The sequence below is a fragment of the Aspergillus pseudoviridinutans genome (assembly GCF_018340605.1).
Source record: "Aspergillus pseudoviridinutans IFM 55266 DNA, scaffold_9, whole genome shotgun sequence".
Lineage (NCBI taxonomy): Eukaryota > Fungi > Ascomycota > Eurotiomycetes > Eurotiales > Aspergillaceae > Aspergillus > Aspergillus pseudoviridinutans.
Genome location: NW_025091289.1, coordinates 1,542,835 through 1,560,426, shown reverse-complemented (window position 1 = coordinate 1,560,426; position 17,592 = coordinate 1,542,835). Strand labels below are relative to the sequence as shown.

General features: G+C 48.8%; 5 protein-coding genes across 5 annotated transcripts; 1 reads left to right on the top strand and 4 right to left on the bottom strand.

The window, feature by feature from the left end:
• Window positions 1-1,228: 1,228 nt before the first annotated feature.
• Asppvi_011375 (uncharacterized protein) lies at window positions 1,229-3,100 on the bottom strand (the record flags this gene model as incomplete). The annotated part of the gene is made up of 2 exons (XM_043307204.1): window positions 1,229-2,474; window positions 2,532-3,100. 2 exons carry the CDS (start codon window positions 3,098-3,100, stop codon window positions 1,229-1,231), a joined length of 1,815 nt encoding a protein of 604 aa, XP_043163139.1.
• Window positions 3,101-5,690: 2,590 nt separating this feature from the next.
• Window positions 5,691-8,002, bottom strand: Asppvi_011374 (FUSC family protein; the record flags this gene model as incomplete). The annotated part of the gene is made up of 3 exons (XM_043307203.1): window positions 5,691-6,165; window positions 6,218-7,347; window positions 7,394-8,002. The coding sequence occupies 3 exons, from the start codon at window positions 8,000-8,002 to the stop codon at window positions 5,691-5,693; spliced, it is 2,214 nt and encodes a 737-aa protein (XP_043163138.1).
• Window positions 8,003-9,837: 1,835 nt separating this feature from the next.
• Asppvi_011373 (uncharacterized protein) lies at window positions 9,838-11,318 on the bottom strand (the record flags this gene model as incomplete). The annotated part of the gene is made up of 2 exons (XM_043307202.1): window positions 9,838-11,073; window positions 11,127-11,318. 2 exons carry the CDS (start codon window positions 11,316-11,318, stop codon window positions 9,838-9,840), a joined length of 1,428 nt encoding a protein of 475 aa, XP_043163137.1.
• A 1,971-nt stretch (window positions 11,319-13,289) lies between these two features.
• Asppvi_011372 (FAD-dependent oxidoreductase) lies at window positions 13,290-14,725 on the top strand (the record flags this gene model as incomplete). Its single annotated transcript, XM_043307201.1, has 2 exons — window positions 13,290-14,270; window positions 14,327-14,725. 2 exons carry the CDS (start codon window positions 13,290-13,292, stop codon window positions 14,723-14,725), a joined length of 1,380 nt encoding a protein of 459 aa, XP_043163136.1.
• Window positions 14,726-15,541: 816 nt separating this feature from the next.
• Asppvi_011371 (putative MFS sugar transporter) lies at window positions 15,542-17,438 on the bottom strand (the record flags this gene model as incomplete). Its single annotated transcript, XM_043307200.1, has 7 exons — window positions 15,542-15,657; window positions 15,703-15,933; window positions 15,982-16,289; window positions 16,337-16,606; window positions 16,651-16,912; window positions 16,957-17,175; window positions 17,228-17,438. The coding sequence occupies 7 exons, from the start codon at window positions 17,436-17,438 to the stop codon at window positions 15,542-15,544; spliced, it is 1,617 nt and encodes a 538-aa protein (XP_043163135.1).
• Between the last annotated feature and the right edge of the window lie 154 nt (window positions 17,439-17,592).

Here is a 17,592-nt window from a genome sequence, read left to right as displayed (position 1 = left end):
CTGAACCCAGACGAAATGCAACTCTAGTTCTTAGATTCTATGGCTATTAGGAGATAGGAACAGCTATATATCAAGTGTATTATTATTTATAGCCTATAATGTAGCCGACCCTACGGCATAGTCAAGGCGTGGTCAGAATCTCTCCGGAGTGGAATACCGCCATCTAATTAAGGTGCTAGTCGGATCAACTTCGCTGGTCGGCCATTTCACGATCAGCGACCGGTTTTGACGTATTGAAGACCCTACCTCCTGGTTGCATTACATACCTACCTGTTCCAATCGGCTTAGCTTATCGACAGCCTGTAGGTGCTCCTTGCTCTTGGAGGTCCTATCGCCTCGTTTGGCACCACTGGACATTTTAGTGACTTGGCATATATAACAAACTATTGGTTGATCTATCTGCATCATGCGGATAGGTTATGTGGCTAATATACCTGTTCCTGCCAAGCCACTAAAATGTCCAGACTTGCTGGAAAAGAGGACGCGTCAGCTAACCTATGTAAGGAACAGCTTGGTTGGCTTTGCTAATATGCACTTTTCAGCTACTGCATTGATGCCCATGTTGTACCTGGTTATCTGCAGACGAGAAATTACCCAGCAATGTAGTATTGAAACACTGGAATCTTTGACTACGCTAAGTATTGAGTATGTGTATTACAGCGGTTCTTTGGGGGTACGTGTGTACCTACTTACCTAGCTGCGGCTGCGGGCTACCCACTGCTAGCTAGCTCCTTACGATAAGCTAAATTTGAGAGGACAATAAATGTGAATGCAGGGCAAAGGAAACAATCGACCATGTCATATTTGACTGCCCAAACTGAGAACGCCATGACGGAAATTACGCAGAGAGATTGGAGAGGCATTCAGTAATATATCAACCATGCTAGGAGTGAAAGGGAAAGCCAGCAACATGAAGGCTGTACTAGATTTACAGAAGTATCTCAAAAGGCTTACTAGCCGCGGACCAAGGGGCCCGTAAGAACATAACCAAAGGCAAATGGCCAGCACAGGCCCCTAGGCAAGGCTTAAAGTTCGCCTGTAAGGAATGGGATCATGAACAGTAGAAACACAAGGGTAGAGATATAGTTGTAGTAGCCCGCATATCACTTTATTTGCGAGGGTCAGGGTAAATTAAGTCATCCATCCATCTATCCAGTAGTATTGGTAATTAAGGTTATAGGAAATTGATTGCAAAATTACTGCACCTATTCCAACCTACCACATCTGATCAATTTGGATGCCATCTCTGAAACACCCAGCCCCCTTCCGCTGCCTTTGCAAACCCAATCCGCGGTCCTCGTTCACCATGCCTCTCCTCAAACATATCCTCTAGCTCGCTCACAGGGCTTGCCATGCGTACTTCAAACAGCGCCGCTACTAACGCAGGAATACTCAGACGCGCCTGTGCCTCTCCTGTATTGCCCCGAACAGCTATCAGAGCCACAATGGCGAGTATAATGCCCAGCAACACAAGCAGTAGATTGGCGGCAACCAGGGCGAACAGTGGCGCTTTGGGAACGCGCGCAACAAGAATCTGTTCTCGCACTTGGGACACCAAAGCGGCCCGTGGCGCGAATGCGCCTGACGCAACTGCCAAGGCGGTTTGACTATATGCTAGTGCAAACTGATCTGCGATCGCTTGTGCGGAGTTGCCCAGCCCCGCGATGCTAGCAGCCTGAACCAGGTTTGGGTTCCCGACGTCTGTGTGGCGCTGTGTGCCTTGCACGATAAGCGTCGTAGAACTGTTAGATTTGCTAGGCTTCCAGTTCTTGATGGTGCCGTTGACGGAAKAGTATTCGACGTCGTAGACGGTGGATGTGCAGCCCACTGCCACAATAGTAGCACCGCCGTGTCCACCGGACAGAACCTCCGGGTCGTTCTGCAGGGCTGCAGGACGTGCATTGCGCATATTCGCTAGGATCATGGCGGAGTAGTAATAGGGATTGCCAATCACGGTTTTATCCGTGTTATTGTTAGAGCCTGTTGAGTCTGTGAAGTAGGCCATGGTCACGGAATTGGACGCGCCCACGGCTGTGTTGACCCTCCCTTGGAACGCAAATGGGCAGTTGTAGGTCGTGCCAACTCCGGAAACATCATTCGGGTTCGCGCACTGGGAGGTCACGGGAGAACATTGCGAGTGTATGGCATATGTTGAGACGGTATAGTCGAGCGGTGATAGGCGAGATGTTTCCGGGCTCGTGACATATGCGTACTGATCTCGACCCACAGAGTAAATTTGGATTGTCATTGTATCTGATATGTTGGAGAGAACTTTCATCGGGTCGGGGTTAAGTAGGACATCGCCTGAGGCAGGGTTGTTGAGGTTACAGCTAAGAAGAGCGCTGTCTACGTTCGTGCAATTCTGGTACACGCCGAATCCAAGACCTGAGGCGTCGGAGTTTGCGTTCACTTGAATGAAGTTGACGGTTTTGGTAGTGAAGTGAAGCCAGGTGTCCGTGACTAGGACAACAGTGCTATTTTTTGTTAAACTAACAACTCGGTAGTATTTCTAGAGCGGAAAAAACACGCACCTTAAGATAATGCCGAGGGTCAATACGGTCGTCAGACTCTTTATCGCTCTCCCCTGGCGCTCGCGCCTTCCTCTCCAGCCAAAGGAATACATCAGCCAGCTCCAAAGGGCAGAGAATGAGCCGCTTGAAACCATACGGACTATTAATGAGAGCTGAAAAGGTGTTGGTAGCTGCGCCACCTCATGGTTTTCCGAAGCCGTCAACAGACCCTTCGCAACGGGGTAGGACACCAGAGCTACACCGAAGCCAACTAATATTGGAGCGATAGTGCTAGACCACGAGGCAACGGTGGTGAGTGTGGTTGCACTTATTCGGACAAAATAGACGCCTGGATCATTCTGGTTAGAGTCAAATGCTAGATCACTGGAGGTAAAGTCGTTTTGTGTGATGCGATAATGAAAGACCAAGCCAAGCAGAAGGCCAGAGAAGATTAACATTGGCAATGTCATAACAGTAAACGCGATCAAAATCTCCTGGATGCGCCCCTGCATCTGCTTCGCCCCTCTATCGGGAGCCAAAGGCATAGTTGAGGATACTCCTCTCTTGTCCATATCTTCGGAGGTGACCATCTTGGTGTGAGTAGGAAGTATGAAGTCTAACTATCGCGGTTCAAGACACCCTTGGATGGCAGGGTATTTATGTAATGTGATTGAGAAGAGTGCGGCTGAGGAAAATGAGGTGCTCGCCAAATTTTGTCGTGACAGTAAACGCCACCTAGACGCCTCCAGAGCCTAGCCCATACAGACCCCGCGTCTAAACACTCTACAAATGATGCATCGCCTGTAATCCAAGAATCGGGACTACAGGACCCTGCGGATCACGAGGTGGCCTGATTGCGTGACCCTGATAAGGTTTCTTTTGGGTTGAGGTATTGGTGGTAGACTGCTAGGGGAGGTGCGGATAAGCGATTGGATCCTGACACATTGGCAGGTCGGTATCGGCAAAGCTAGGTTCTTGAAATTGCAATTTGCCATCCACAAGAATCTTGTCTCTCTAATTGATCACACCCAGTCTGAAGATGAGGTTCGATGGATCTACGAGTACGAGCACTTGGCAATAAGTCTGGGTTGTGTGGTAGGGACTTCCTCATTTAGCGAAGCCGATATAGCAACGATTTGTAAAGAAGTTCTTGAAGGGCTGAAATATGTCCCTACAATTCTAAAAATCACATCTGAGTGTTGGATTTCAGCAAAATCCTAATTACTTGGCAAGGCGAAGCCAAACTCGGTAGTCGGTATGTCCTCTACGGCTATAATTCAAACACATCTAATCTCTCGTAGCAAATATTGGCGAAATCTTTACTATTGGAGCCCGTGCTGGGGAGGATCTCGAAGGAACTGAAAGATGTTGGTTCGATAGTAGTGCTCTTGAGCGATCGTACTGCTCCACTGCGCGAGTCACATCAGGACATGAATATACCGCGTAGTTGGTCCTTGAAGCACTTGCGCCAAGCTAGACTCACAAAGTTATAGTGCAGAGAGGAGAAGGATAGTGCTTTATTTTGCTAGCGTCCTTCTCGAGTCACTATCCTAAAGAAAGGAAGCTCCTTTTTGTTCTCGTTCTATTCAAACGTATATGGTTCCCTCTCCTTCTGTTACGACATTTCCTTTCATGGATGCTATTCCCAACCATCAGCGTTCCTCTGGCCGAACGACCTCTTACCACAGGCAACCAGCAGTGAAGCGGGAGTGGTTCCACAGCTGCTTAGAGGCCTTCCACATGCTGCACCAACTGCATACCCCTCTCTGATATCACATCGCTGAACCTCTTTTGCATTCAGCTGAACCCTTTGATCTCCGAGTAGGCTACATGGAGAACTATGTTAAATAGAGCATCTCGTTTGATTCTTGAGCGTTCCTCAAGAACCAGTCTTGTGACAGTGTGTCTTGTTACTTTCTTCCTTGCCTGACTGATGGGCCGTCTACCCTGCTAGTCGATTCTATCTTAACACCTTCAGAAGTCTTATAGCGAGACCGTCAGCCACCCAAGTGGCTGTACTAAGCCCCTTGAAAGCGCCATCAGCTACGCTATGGACTATCACCTAAAAAGCAAACCTTATACCGAGAATTAAATGTTCTCTGAACCAGTTCTTTAGCCTTTGATCCTTTAAGTTAGCATTCAATCAAACTTTGTAGTAGCTCGTCTACAGACTTATGAGTCTTTATCGTCACGATAGCGCTATCCTTTTAAAAACTCGGGATCAATCCTTACCTGGCGTTTTAACTAATTATTAGTGCTCTATTTTATATTGAAGGTAATATAATTTTGATCTCCAGTTGGCTTGACCGGTCCCTAGTGCAGGGAAGAGGAGGAGGCTTGAGATGAAAACCAACCCTATATATAGATATTCGTGAAAATAACTGTAAGCATTTAACTTTACTATAGCACCTACCCTAGCACCTGAGCTAGCAAAAAGTGCAATGGCACTTCCAGTTTGTACTCGTGCCCTCTCGTGCCTATAATCGTGCCATAATCGCCGAAAAGACCGCGGAGAGGTTACTCGATGTCCTTTGCCGTGACCACAAAGCGTTCTCGTGGCTTCGCTAGTAGTTAGTATTCAATAGTCAAGTCCTATCTAATGTGCTTAGATAGCTCTCAATGCAACTGGACCTGTCACAATAAATAGTGGTCTGATCTCCCGCCTGGACTGATCCGAAAATCGCTGAATTAATTAGACTCCCAGAGCTTAAGTAGGCCTTGATTCGTGACGAAAGGAGAGAGATGCTATTAAGCCTGTCAGGATTTGAAGACTAATGGACAGATATCAGCTAGTAAAACATGTCACCTTAAAACAATGACAGATTATCTGTTAATAGGACCTCCCAACGCGATCTTATCATTCCCACACTTTGGATGGGAGTATATTTTATGTGATGCAGCTCGAGGGAAGAAGCTAGTAAACTTCTGGGTGGGTTTTCTCTCATAGTTTGAAATATACAGTTAACTCACCTCCTAGTACAGAGGTCCTTGATAATGAGGGTCTGACAGGGACTATTTGAGCGAACAAATTCATTTGCTTAACCAACAGGAATCATTTCCATGACAGAATGGTCAGTCACTGGTGGCTTGCATCAGGAAGCTTCTGTCTGAATATCGTGTTTCTGCCAAACTGATGTAGAATGGGGGGCCCATTGATAATAAACTGTCTCTTTATTTCAGCTAGGTCGTCTCCTCCGCCATAATTGAACGCACGCTAGAGGGTAAGCGTTTGTTCCTAACGATATCTCCGAGGATGTCCAACTCCCCAACAAGCTTCTTTGTCTCCGACAGCATTTGAGAAGCATCATCCGTTATGAGAGCCATGGTCACTTCCAATGCCGCAAATGCTGAGTAGGGCGGCTCGCAAACATGTTGTGTACTAAGCAGTCTACCCTCGAGATCGGCAATAATCTCGGTAAGGAGACGGATTTTAGGGGCTTTGACACAGAAAGGAAGTGGCCTCTTGCTTCGTATGGCACTTGAAAGAGCGATGAGTAGCGATGATATATCGTGGGATGATGAATCCAGGGCAGTAACTAATTGTTCGAAGTTTCCAGACCATAGTTCGGAGTATCCGGGGTTGGCGGCGACACTAGTGATCAGGTCTTGGAATGAATTGGTGATGGATACCATTAGTGCCGAACAGTAGAGTATACTAGGCCGTATCAGTCATTGCAGACCTAAGGTATGGATGTATGTAAGCTTACTTCTGTGCGTGTTCAACCAGTTTGTTGTACGTGCCTTGGGGGAATTTCCCTCCAAATCTAGGTTCCCAGGCAGCGAAAACAGTGTGAAGCTTCATGCCTTGGAGGAGAATGATATCTTTCGCAAGCACACCAACACGAGCTTTCTCAAGAGCCCTCTCTAGACTCTCCTTGCCCCTGCGGTCACCGGCCAGCTTTTTGAACCGTGAGGAGGCCGTTTTGTATGTGGAGGTAGAGTAATATGCTAGAAGGTACAGAAAGGAACTGAGATCTTTTCGGAGGCACGTTCTCACGCTAACCACACGAGGGAAGTTCGTGAAGAAAAAGGCAACACCGACGCCGACAACGACAGTAGCTAGTCGGTAGGGCGAAAGCACGTAGAGGGCGTGATATTGCTGGCCGTTGGTTTCAGAGACTGCTATACCAACCTTCTTAACCTGAAGCGCATAGCCCACGATCAACATGACGGTGGCCATGGTTATCGTCGGCACCACCGGATCCGTTGGGAATCTTAGATAAAGGTAGTGAGTCAAGACCATGGTGATGCCGACAAACACAATGACACCTGCTGGGTGTGCATCAACTATATACCAGTCAAAGTATGACAACACCATTCCAATTGCTGTTCCCAACAATCGCTGAAATTGTCCGTATATACCCGAACCAGCTGTTTCCGTCATGCTAATTGCAATCATGATTGAGCCCCAGATGAGACGCTGTTGGATGTAGAATTGCTGCGTGTTTCTAAGAAAGGCAAAAAGGGCCACAGTCATGGTGGCTATGGCCACTCTGAAACCAAAAAAGGACTCCGGAGAGCCAAATAGGTGAGCAATGGTCCGAAGTTTGTCACTAAACCTCTCCCACGTGTTTGCGGGTGGAAGGTGTTCCGCATCCATGCCCGTCTGCAGAACATCATCAAGGTATACCCTGACAGTACCAGATCTTTTGCAGTATTTTTGGTAATCAAGCTCCCCATCTTCCCTGGACAATGAAGCCCAGAGCCATTTCTTCATTTGCTTCCAGGTTGGTATGATGAACCTTTTTTTCTTCATGGTGCCATCGCTCATCTTGGCATCAGCATATTGCACTAGATTTAGGATGCTTCTCGCGGATTCAATAAACGAATAATGCATCTTCAAGCGAATTAGTTAGTCGCACCTTGTGTTTAGGAATACTTACATCGAGCAAAATGTATAGCTGAAGTTGATGCTCTTCATGCAGCTGAGGATCCGCGGGTTTCACACTGCTCTTCAACGATTCGCTTTGAGACGGCTGATCCATGCCTTTCCAAGCTAGCCAGGTCTTCAATGGCCCTTGTCGCTGGCTAAGGAAGTATCCAATCGTTTCCTCTAGATGTCTCGCTGTGTTATTTCCGTTGGCTTCGAGGTCAGACGCAGGTGCCCTAGGTGACTTCCCCAAGCGAAGGGAGCACATTGTATGGTCAAGGCCTTCGTCCATCGCGTCCAAAAGCTGTTCTGTGGGACCACGAGTCTGTTCAAATATCCAATACCATTGCTGTCTTTCCACCTCGAGATCATTTTTTTCCGACTCAGTCAATGGATGGCAAATACCGGACCCTGACCCTCTGAAAAACTCCCGAAGCCCTCGCTTCTCCAGCCGGGTTGCGACTTCAACGAGAGACTCCATCCCCAATACCGAGACCAGTATGCTCTTCAGGAAGCGTGTTATCTCTACCAGCTCCTTCAGCCCCAGATATGCCCGACCAGCTTCACGTTTTGCAAAGGGGAGCTCCGATTTGATCGCTCCAAACCCTTTGGCAACATCCATGGCTGCATTCTTCAGTGCATCCGCTTCCGGCCACAACACTGTCTCGCGCTGAGAGTTGGGATGGTCGTCCCCCTCTGTCCTTTGAGAAAAAATGTCACGGGAGGGCAGGGATTGCACGAATTGACGTTGGGCATTAAGTGTTCTCCGTATCGCATGGAGATTATTTTTCATGTGTAAAGCAACCAAAGTTCGGGATGTGTATGGAAGTATCAACACATTGACCACGGCTGATAATCCAAAGCCGGTAAAGAATGCTTCGGTCAAGCGCCTTACTGGAGACTCCCGCATACAGTCAGTAAAGGCCAGAATCGCAGACGTATACTCCCACCTAAAGACGAAGCTTCATCCATAGTAGCAAACTGAGTTCCGTAAGTTGCTGTCACTTGGATGAAGATGGAAAATACTATAGACGGGACGAAGTACTGAGGTCGGAATGAGCGGAACCTGCTCCATCAATCAGCCAGAGAGAACGCCGTGGACATGGGCAAGCAGACGTGTTAGCCAGCCAGACTTCAAAAAATAACCAGACCGCCATATTAACGCTGGCAGCGGCATTGAACGGACTGATCGCAGTACCAGCGACAGGGCCACCACTCGTTGCCCCCTGAATATGAGTTGTATTCGCCCGAGCCCGGACAGCACACCACATTGATAAATAAGAGATTGCGATTGCGAAACAAGTTAAAAGCTGTCCGGCACACGAGATTAGCGTTAATAAAGTCATCTCTCGGCTTAGAGTGAGTCAATACCATTGTCACTACAAGATTCTGGAAGAATCGAGCTCTTGGTGCCACCGGCAAAGTGAGAATAGACATTATTGGGATAAGATAGCCGATAGTAGAGAAGTGCCTCGCAACACTTTCGCTCTGATATCTAAGAGGTGTAAGGAGACTTCCACTGAGTGGAGTAGAGGACATACATGGCGAGCCCGACAGTCGGCGCAATACCGCCCCTTTTGAGATACATGTCAGCTTTGAGTCTAATTACAGGCAATGAAGAGAAGCGTGCAAAAGCCTCAGCGACAGTCGTGCAGAAGCGAACACTACAGTTGAAGCTTTTCTAAAAGCCTGCTTTCGTTTACCATGGAAGACTGCTTCTGCTGTGGCCATTGGCTCTCGGGAAAACATACTTAAGCATTAGGAGCACTTTGTAGATGTCTAGATCCAGCTTAGCACGGAATCTTTTCAATATCGATGATGTCCTGAAGGACTCCATGGTGGTATTTTGAGGCCCTTCGCCTTTTGCTATTTTCTTCCTTTGATTTTTAGCTCCTGTTATGTTTAGAAATCCTGTTAAGCCGAAAAATTGAAATGGGTCTGTATAATAACGCAGTATAGAGTAAACTATATCTACAGACAGTCCGGGGACAGAGGGTCAAACTGTTGGTGGGGGATACCTTTTATTTAATATAGGGTGCTGAGAGGGGGTGTCACCATGTGTGTGGAAACCATGGATCCCATGGCAATTAACGGTAAGTTTGTACTCTTTGAACTGATATGCCATGTTGACATCATCCCGCGAACTCCTACGGCAGCAAATAAATAATTTGCAAATAGTTTGAATTGGATTTTCTTCACTTCTTACTGTTTGTCACCGGTATGTGCTGGAATGTAAAGCTTCGAATTTATACCGGAACATCATGGACGAGATATAGGAGCTGGCGTCGAAGTATGCTGGTGAATCTTGCCTTGTGGACGGGTTCCGCAGGTTAGCATTTCGAATTTTGTTCATCAATGAGTTATGTGAAGTGAAGATGCATTCTGTATGTACATCCGCCGATTTCGTATGTTCCCAGATACAAGACATCTAGTAAAAGACGACCAAGTCGCCAGTATCTAGTTCAGCCCTTTAAGAATCTCAGGAAAGAGAAGCTCGTCATACTGCCACAACGTGGTCTGGAAGTTGACCGAGAAAGCACCGCCGGTCCACCAGGTCGACCGTCCTCCCTGCAGCGCGTACAGCTTCTGGTAGAACCCGTCTTTCAAGTCCGCAACCGACACACGGGCATGCATGGGACCGTGTGTAGAAAAGTCGACCCAGCTCACCTGCTCCCCTTTCTTAGCGTCTAACCGACCGGCTTTGCGGAGAGTATCAAAGTCCTTTTGCACCAGTTGTTTGGCGCCGGCAGGGTCGAGTGTGTCGTCACCGATGATCGTCACCCTGAACAAGTTATCGCCGCCAAGGTAGTCGATGCGAGCCGTGAACGAGGGATCCGGCAGAGCAAGATAGTTGTCGGGCGCGGCAGAGGCAGGGAGGTTGAAGTAGGAGTAGTTGGTCGCAAAGGCAGAATTGTTCACCAAACCGGTGTATTCGTTAGTGTAAGTAAATTTGGACAAGATCGTACGCTCATTATCGTCCAGGTCGAAGGGCGCCATGTTGTCTTTGGTAGGCTCGATGGCGAGAAGGAGCCTGCGGGCTGTGATCAGGGTGATCTGGCCTGTTTTGCTGTTCTTCACTGTGAGGAAGACGCCAGATTCGGTACGCCGGCTGTGAACGACTGCGCTCGAATACAGGACGTCATCCCCGAGATGCTTGCCTATGGCATCATACAGGTCCTGGTTGCGACCGGACGCAGGGACAAACATTCCTTGCTTGCCGAGCATTGCTCGAGCCATGGGGGCACCGAACGATTGTAGAACAAACATGGTGGTTTCCTGCGTCATGTTACCGAGTCCCAGGCCGGTACTCTCATAGATCAGAAGGACAGCATCTTCGATTCCATGCTTGGTAATAAAATCACCAAACGATATAAGAAGATCTTCGGGAATCGCATCTGGCAGGGGAAAGTTGTAGTAGCCGGGCTGCATAAGGTGTTCCCACGGCTCCACCACCTCGAGGAACTTGGCCATGGCCGCAAACTGGTCCGTCACAGATGGCAGCTGGAAGTCGACGACACTTCCGGTTCGAAAGTCAATGTACTCCGTCGTGACTGTGGGATTGGTGGAGTTGCCCATCGCAATGCCAAACCGCTCAAAGAAGCCCGTCGCATTGCCAGCGTCTATGAAAATCTTGACCCCGTAGTCGTAGGGGACGCCGGTCTTGGGATCTACATAAGAGTCGACCATCCCACCCTGTCGGGGGTCAATAACTGTTGTCCATTTACCGGAGGCAGGGATAGTCTTACAAGGATGCTCTGCTTCTCAATGAGAGCAACACTCTTACCAAAGTCATCGCGAAGTCGCACCGCGGCGTAGGCACCAGAAGCACCACCACCGACAACAACGACATCTTTGAAAAGGATATTTGGTAACAGACTAGCCGTGGCCAGAGACGCGGCTGCGGCCAGGCCGAGGACAGGAGATGCAAAGGATAGCATCTTGGGAGGTTTGGATGAATGATATCTTCGGAAGTAGATGATAATTTCGGGCAGCGAGGGGTTGCCGATGCTTTATAAATCTGCAGCTGGCCCTCTTCGGCATAATATCATGTCTCCTTCAATCTCATCCAATCACTTAGACCACACCATGATTTGAAGACCACGGATATTTCCGCAGTAACCCTACATTGATCGATTTTGTGGACCTGGAGGCAATCAATTGGACGACAGCGCAGGCTTAAGTGACAATTACTCCGTCTATTAGCCGTTATAATCCCTGTTCATGAAGTGCCAAGTCTGTGCTAAGTCTGTGCTAGAGACGGACTAGAACCGGATACGGAACCCATCCCCCTCCTCTCTGCGATCAAAGCGTTGTGCTGACTGGCTGAGTTTTACACTGACTAGCTGAGTTCACTTTCGAAGGAATACTGAATAAGGGCCTTCGGGTGCCATTGATATATCTTGGCTATCAGGGCGATGACAACTAAACCTCGGCCCACCTCTCTGCCCTTCGTAAGGATTATAAAAGGTACCTGGCAGGGACCGCATGCCACTAAAAAGATCAAGAAGTCTGATGTAAACAGCTTTCCACTTGACAAGGGACCTGATTTTGTCCCATAATCCTGTCAATGCTTCTCATCTCGCTAACAATGCTTTGTTGTCATGTCAGCCTTCTAACCGCATTCGGCTAAACGACAGGATCAGTTACTATGGGTAAGCAGAGATCAGGTAGTGACGGTTTTGATGCAATGATTGGTGATTAGTGTTGATATTCCGTAGATGAAATATTCCGATACTAGGGTTAGCTGATCTCCATTCTACGGAGAGGTACAAAAACACACACACACACACACACACACACACACATATATATATACACCTACTCAAAGATTGCGTGAGATCACAGTACATAAATAATTATTATAATAGAGGAGAATGAAGGAATGAGAAAATCAACTAAGGTTGTTATAGTAAGATGCCAGCAGCATCTTCATCTCCATTGACATCGCAGAAGTAATAGCCTTAGGCCTCATGTACTGATGATGATACTTCGTCAGAGACAAATTGAAAACCAGCTCATGTAAGTCGTGTCGTGTAAAAAAGAAATACATGTCCCTCCTCCTGTGTGAAATTGTTTCTCTCTTTGGCTTAGGGATAAAGTCGCAAGGAAATATATTGCAGTAGCACCATAGCGATCACATCCCAAGACGCAATAACTTGTAGAATCGCCGTTACTTCTACAATCCAAACAGCTCCAAAGCAGAATGTTTTGAGTGACAGACACTGGCAGTACACATGTCTTTGTACAAGTCCCTCCCCTTTTGCTTGGAGGGCATATCCCATCGACACTTCAACAGGCGACACGGATTCCCCACCAACTGCCCCTTAAGCTTATCTGTAGGTAGAACCAATGGCAGCCAATCACAACACACCGCGCATCTCGGCGACCCGCTTGTTGTCACGTGTCATTGGGCAACCTATTCTTGGCTCCTCTGCTGATCTGGCTCCTGTGTTGTCTGGAAACCTGCAATTTCTTCGGGTACACTGAAAGATAATTGATCTGTCATTTTTGAGCTGGAATAAGCGGGGAACAGTTCTACCTCTGTTTCTGTTAAAAAAAATTTGCGCCATCTCTCGGATCCGACCTGCATACAAAATCTAGGCGATCCATGGATGGTCTCTTGACAGAGAGTTCCACCCAATCAGGGTGCATTTATTTCGGCCGTGACCCAGCTGTCGCCACGGGCCAGCCGCGGCCATCAAAGCAGCCAATCAAATCAAGAAGTCAAATGTGCAAATGCACAACTGCCGAGCCAGTGTCAACGCTCAAAATGGTCCTTTGATGCTGGTCACCGAGATTTCTGACTTTCGGCCGGCGACTTGATTTGTGTTCGGACCCGACAGAAAGTCGTTATATCTACAGAGGTCCTTGCTCAAATGGTCAGCCTTTTGTTCCAAGCCCATCGCATCATGCCGCGCCGCGTCCTGATTGTTGGTGGTGGAATCGCTGGTCTCACGGCCAGCATCGCTCTGGCTAAAGAGCTCACACAAGTCGAAGCGGATCTGGACATCACCATCTATGACAGTCGAACTGAACATTCGATGGGAGATGGAGGGGCGATCAGTCTCACCCCGATCGCTCAGCACTACTTGGATCAGCTCGGCATCCTGGGCGAACTCTCTCAGATGGGAGAAGACACGGGGATTGAAGTGGACGAAATTAATGTTTACTCTCTCCGCTCAGGACGATCATTGGGTCCGTTGCGATTTGCCGACGAGACTGGACGCGGTTACGGGGGCTATAAGAGCCGCCGAGTGCTGCGGAGTGCCCTCTTGCGCGCCATGCTGGCCGAGGCGCGCCAGTACGCGCAGATTTCGGTAGAGTTTGACAAGAAATTATGCAGCAGCAGCACAGACTCAAATGCAGTGTCTCTGCAATTCGACGATGGGACGACGACCACGGGAGATCTACTGCTGGGATGCGATGGCGTCCACTCGGCGGTCCGCACGCAGCTGGTCGATCCCGGCAACCAGTCGGAATATACGGGGATCTCCTTCATTCAGAGTCTGGCTCCGGCCGGGCGGGTATCACTACCATCTCATTTCGATGAATCGGCCATTCACCTGACTCGGCAAGGATCGCTGCTGGCCAGCTATTGCGACCCAAGTCATCAGACCATATTTGTTGCTGCGATCATGCGTGTCAATGAGCACATTATCGAGCGGTACCGCGCACTGGGCTACACAGACACCAATATCGCGGCACTCACGTCGGCACAGATGGCCCTTCGCTATCAGGTGCGCAGTAAATTCGGCGTGTCTGCCTTCCCGTGGATTCGGGAGTGGATTGAGGAGACGCGTGATTGGGAGTTGTATCCCATCTACCAGGTCCCGCAACGGGGGAAATGGCACGTCGACCGCGCTCTGCTGCTCGGGGATGCCGCACACGCAGTAAGTACAAGTAAGCTTTTCACGGTCAGGATAGCACCGCTAAACAATAACTGCAGATGCCACCGCGCGAGGAATCAGCCGCCTACGCCATCGAAGATGCGGTCGTATTCGCGCAGATCTTTGCTCAGGGGCCTGAACGTCCTCTCCACCGTATATTTGTAGAGTACGAGAACGCGCGGCGAGGTCTGGTTGATAAAGCGTTCGATGCCACCCGTCGGTTGTGGCAAAGCGACCTGGACAAAGGACTTTTTCCGGGGAATTTCCGCGACTGCATGTCGTCTACCCAGCTGCCACCCAATCCTTTAGTAAAGAAAACAGCCGATGGCCCGATCAGAGAACCAATATTCCCTCCGCCAACGCACGAAAGTATGTCCGATCTATCTGTGTATACATTGACAAGCGAACTGGAGGTGGTTCTTGATGCGGACGAGGGGAGGACTAAAGCCCCTTTGTGATTATGGATTCCTCTATGAGATATTGCAGCAAGGAGCACGGCGTTTGACGACTCATGATTTGATTGTGGTTTGGATCTGCTTATGGGAAAGGTCACATGAATGCATGCATGGCCTTCTATAGATACGAGATACCTTATTGAACTTTCTGCAATGCACGAATTTTACGACATAGCTCAGAGAGAATGAGGATCAACTCCCTTTCCATAGTTTTATGAGGTCTGCAGGAGGCTGACACGGGCTGGAAGTCCAGAGTCCCGAGATCATCGTCGTCACCAATCTAATTGAGGACCAGCGAGATTGAACAGAGGAGTCAGAGAGGATTGTACCTCATCACAAGCGCAGAAAGCGAAGATGATCACGTATTTGTAGCAACAGCCTGCTCTCCGATCACAGGAGGGGTAAATAGTTCCAGTGGTTCACAGCACCAATGACGACGGACATTGTCAGTCGGGGCATGGCTAGGGGAAATATTTCCTAATAGTTCTCTCTGATTCAGCCTGATTTAAGATGTGGCTAAGGGCAATAACCATTGAACCATGGATCAACATCCATAGATCGTCGTCGACKGCCCGGGTTCTACCAAGTCTTTAACAAACTTTGAACGATTCGTCCATTGGTCCTCCTCATATCTTGGATTGGTTCATTTGTCTAGCTGCATTTTGTACCTCGTCAAGCCTATAGGGGAGGAACGTCCCTGATACTTTCTGCCGCTCATGAGTCATCAGTCATCGTCACTAATAAGAGACGGAGGGCTCAGATTCTGTAATTAAGAAGACACAGTCTGCATCAGAAATCTAATCCAGTAACACGTTCAACTCATGCCCGCAAAGTCTCCTCGACATGAACATTCTGCGTCTTCTCGTCATGTCCCTGATCAAGCTGCTTGTGAACAGCTGCAGCCACTTCATTTGCCTTTTCCTTGCCCTCGAACACTGTACCTGTTAGTTGTGTCTCAAGGCCTCAGAGGTGAAACTTACTGAAAGATAGTTCCTCTAGAGTTCTGCCCGACGTCTCGGGGAAGAACAGATAGATAAACACCAGCTCGAAAGCCAACCAGCAGCAGTATACCAGCAGCCACTTCCAGCTGATATTCTTCAGGCCGACCGGGTTCACATAGGTTGCAAAGAAGCTCGCGCCTCGTCCGTAGAACTGGAACCACGAGATACCTCTGGAGCGACCAAAGTAGGGGAAGATTTCGACCAGGTAAGCTGACCAGTCAGTCAGCATCTACAGATTCGAGATGGGCGGAAACTTACTATATGTCAACGCGTTGTAGCCGAGGTTATATGCCGGCGAATAGCAGAAAATGAAGAAAATTGTCAGGATTGCCGCGGCCTTGGCGTGGGTATTCATGAAGCGTTTCATGGAGATGGTCCAAGCGACATACACGCAGAGCAACGAACAGGCACAGGTTAGGTACATTGTCCGTCGCTTGAATCGAGGAACAGTCAGCGCCAGCGTCGTACCGCAGACGAGACCCCAGCAAGCAATGCCGATGTTGATCTTCGACTTGACCACTCCGTCCGTGATGTCGACCATTTCCAGGAGGTCACTCAAGTAGTATCTGGACATCATTAGTACATCTCAGCAGGAGACGAAGGGCAAACATACGAGATCAAAGTATTGCCCGACCACTGGGTGAACAATCCCAAAAAGGCCGAAATGAGCAACCGACGACGCATACCGGCAGTGCGGAACATATCCCACCATGTCTGCTTGGCCTCCTCGAGTTCGAGCTTGATGGTGCGTTCGATCTGGGCAATTTCGGCTCGCACGATGACCGAGCTGCGATCTCCCTCGGCGTGGTATTTGGTCAGGATGTTAAAGGCCTCCTCGTGGCGGTCTTTACTGATCAGATAGCGAGGGCTTTCAGGAAGGAGACTGCACATTGTCAGTCCTGTCAGACACAGTAAGATATAACTTACAAGATAAAGGCAATCTGCACCATCGCCGGTGCAATCTGCAGGAGCGACGGAATTCTCCAAGCCCAATCGGTTTTGATGGTCACCGTTCCCAAGCCGACAGCAGCAGCGATGATCTGGCCGATAAAGTACGAAGAATTGAACAGCGAGGTCAGAATGGGTCGTTCCTTGGGGTATCCCAATTCACCAAGAAGGGAAGATCCGGCAACAATGCAAAAGGGAATGCCAAATCCAAGGATGATCCGCGCGACGACGTACATGCCGACTACAAAATTAGCACATGCAACTAATTAGAGGTGGGTAGCATACCCCCGTTGGCAAAGCCCTGCAGAAAAGCACCCAGGAGACTGACGCAGGAACCAAACATAATGGTCCATCGTCGTCCGAATCGCTGGTTTACCCAGGGGACAAACGGGAGTGAGAGGATGGCTCCAAGAGAATATGCAGCCCCCAGGAACCCTTTGAGATTGGCTTCGATCTCATACTTGGGTTGACCGTTGACAACAGCTCCGGTTGGATGACCAAAATCTGGAGATGTCAGCCGTCCGCAGTAAAATAGCACAGTACGTCATGAGAATACATTTGTTCCACGTGTAGACGATCTGCACAGTATTGATGATCTGCGAGTCGAAACCAGAGGTAATCTCAATCCCCATGCATGCAGGAAACAGAATGAAATACAAGTATCTCAGATTAGGCTTCTTGTACCAAGGAGTACGATCGTCGGCCAGCAGATTGGCCAGGACGGGCTCCGCGACATCTTCCTCACGGTGCTTTGGCACTACAACCATGATGATCGATGTCGTATAATCGCTGATGATGATGGCTTGATCCTGTCAGGTGGAGACAGCTTCCTCTGGCTATATGTAAACCCGTCACAGAGACGTCGACCACAGGACAGACTCGTTTCAGCCGCGATGCCCCTGTTGATAGCTCTGACCGGAG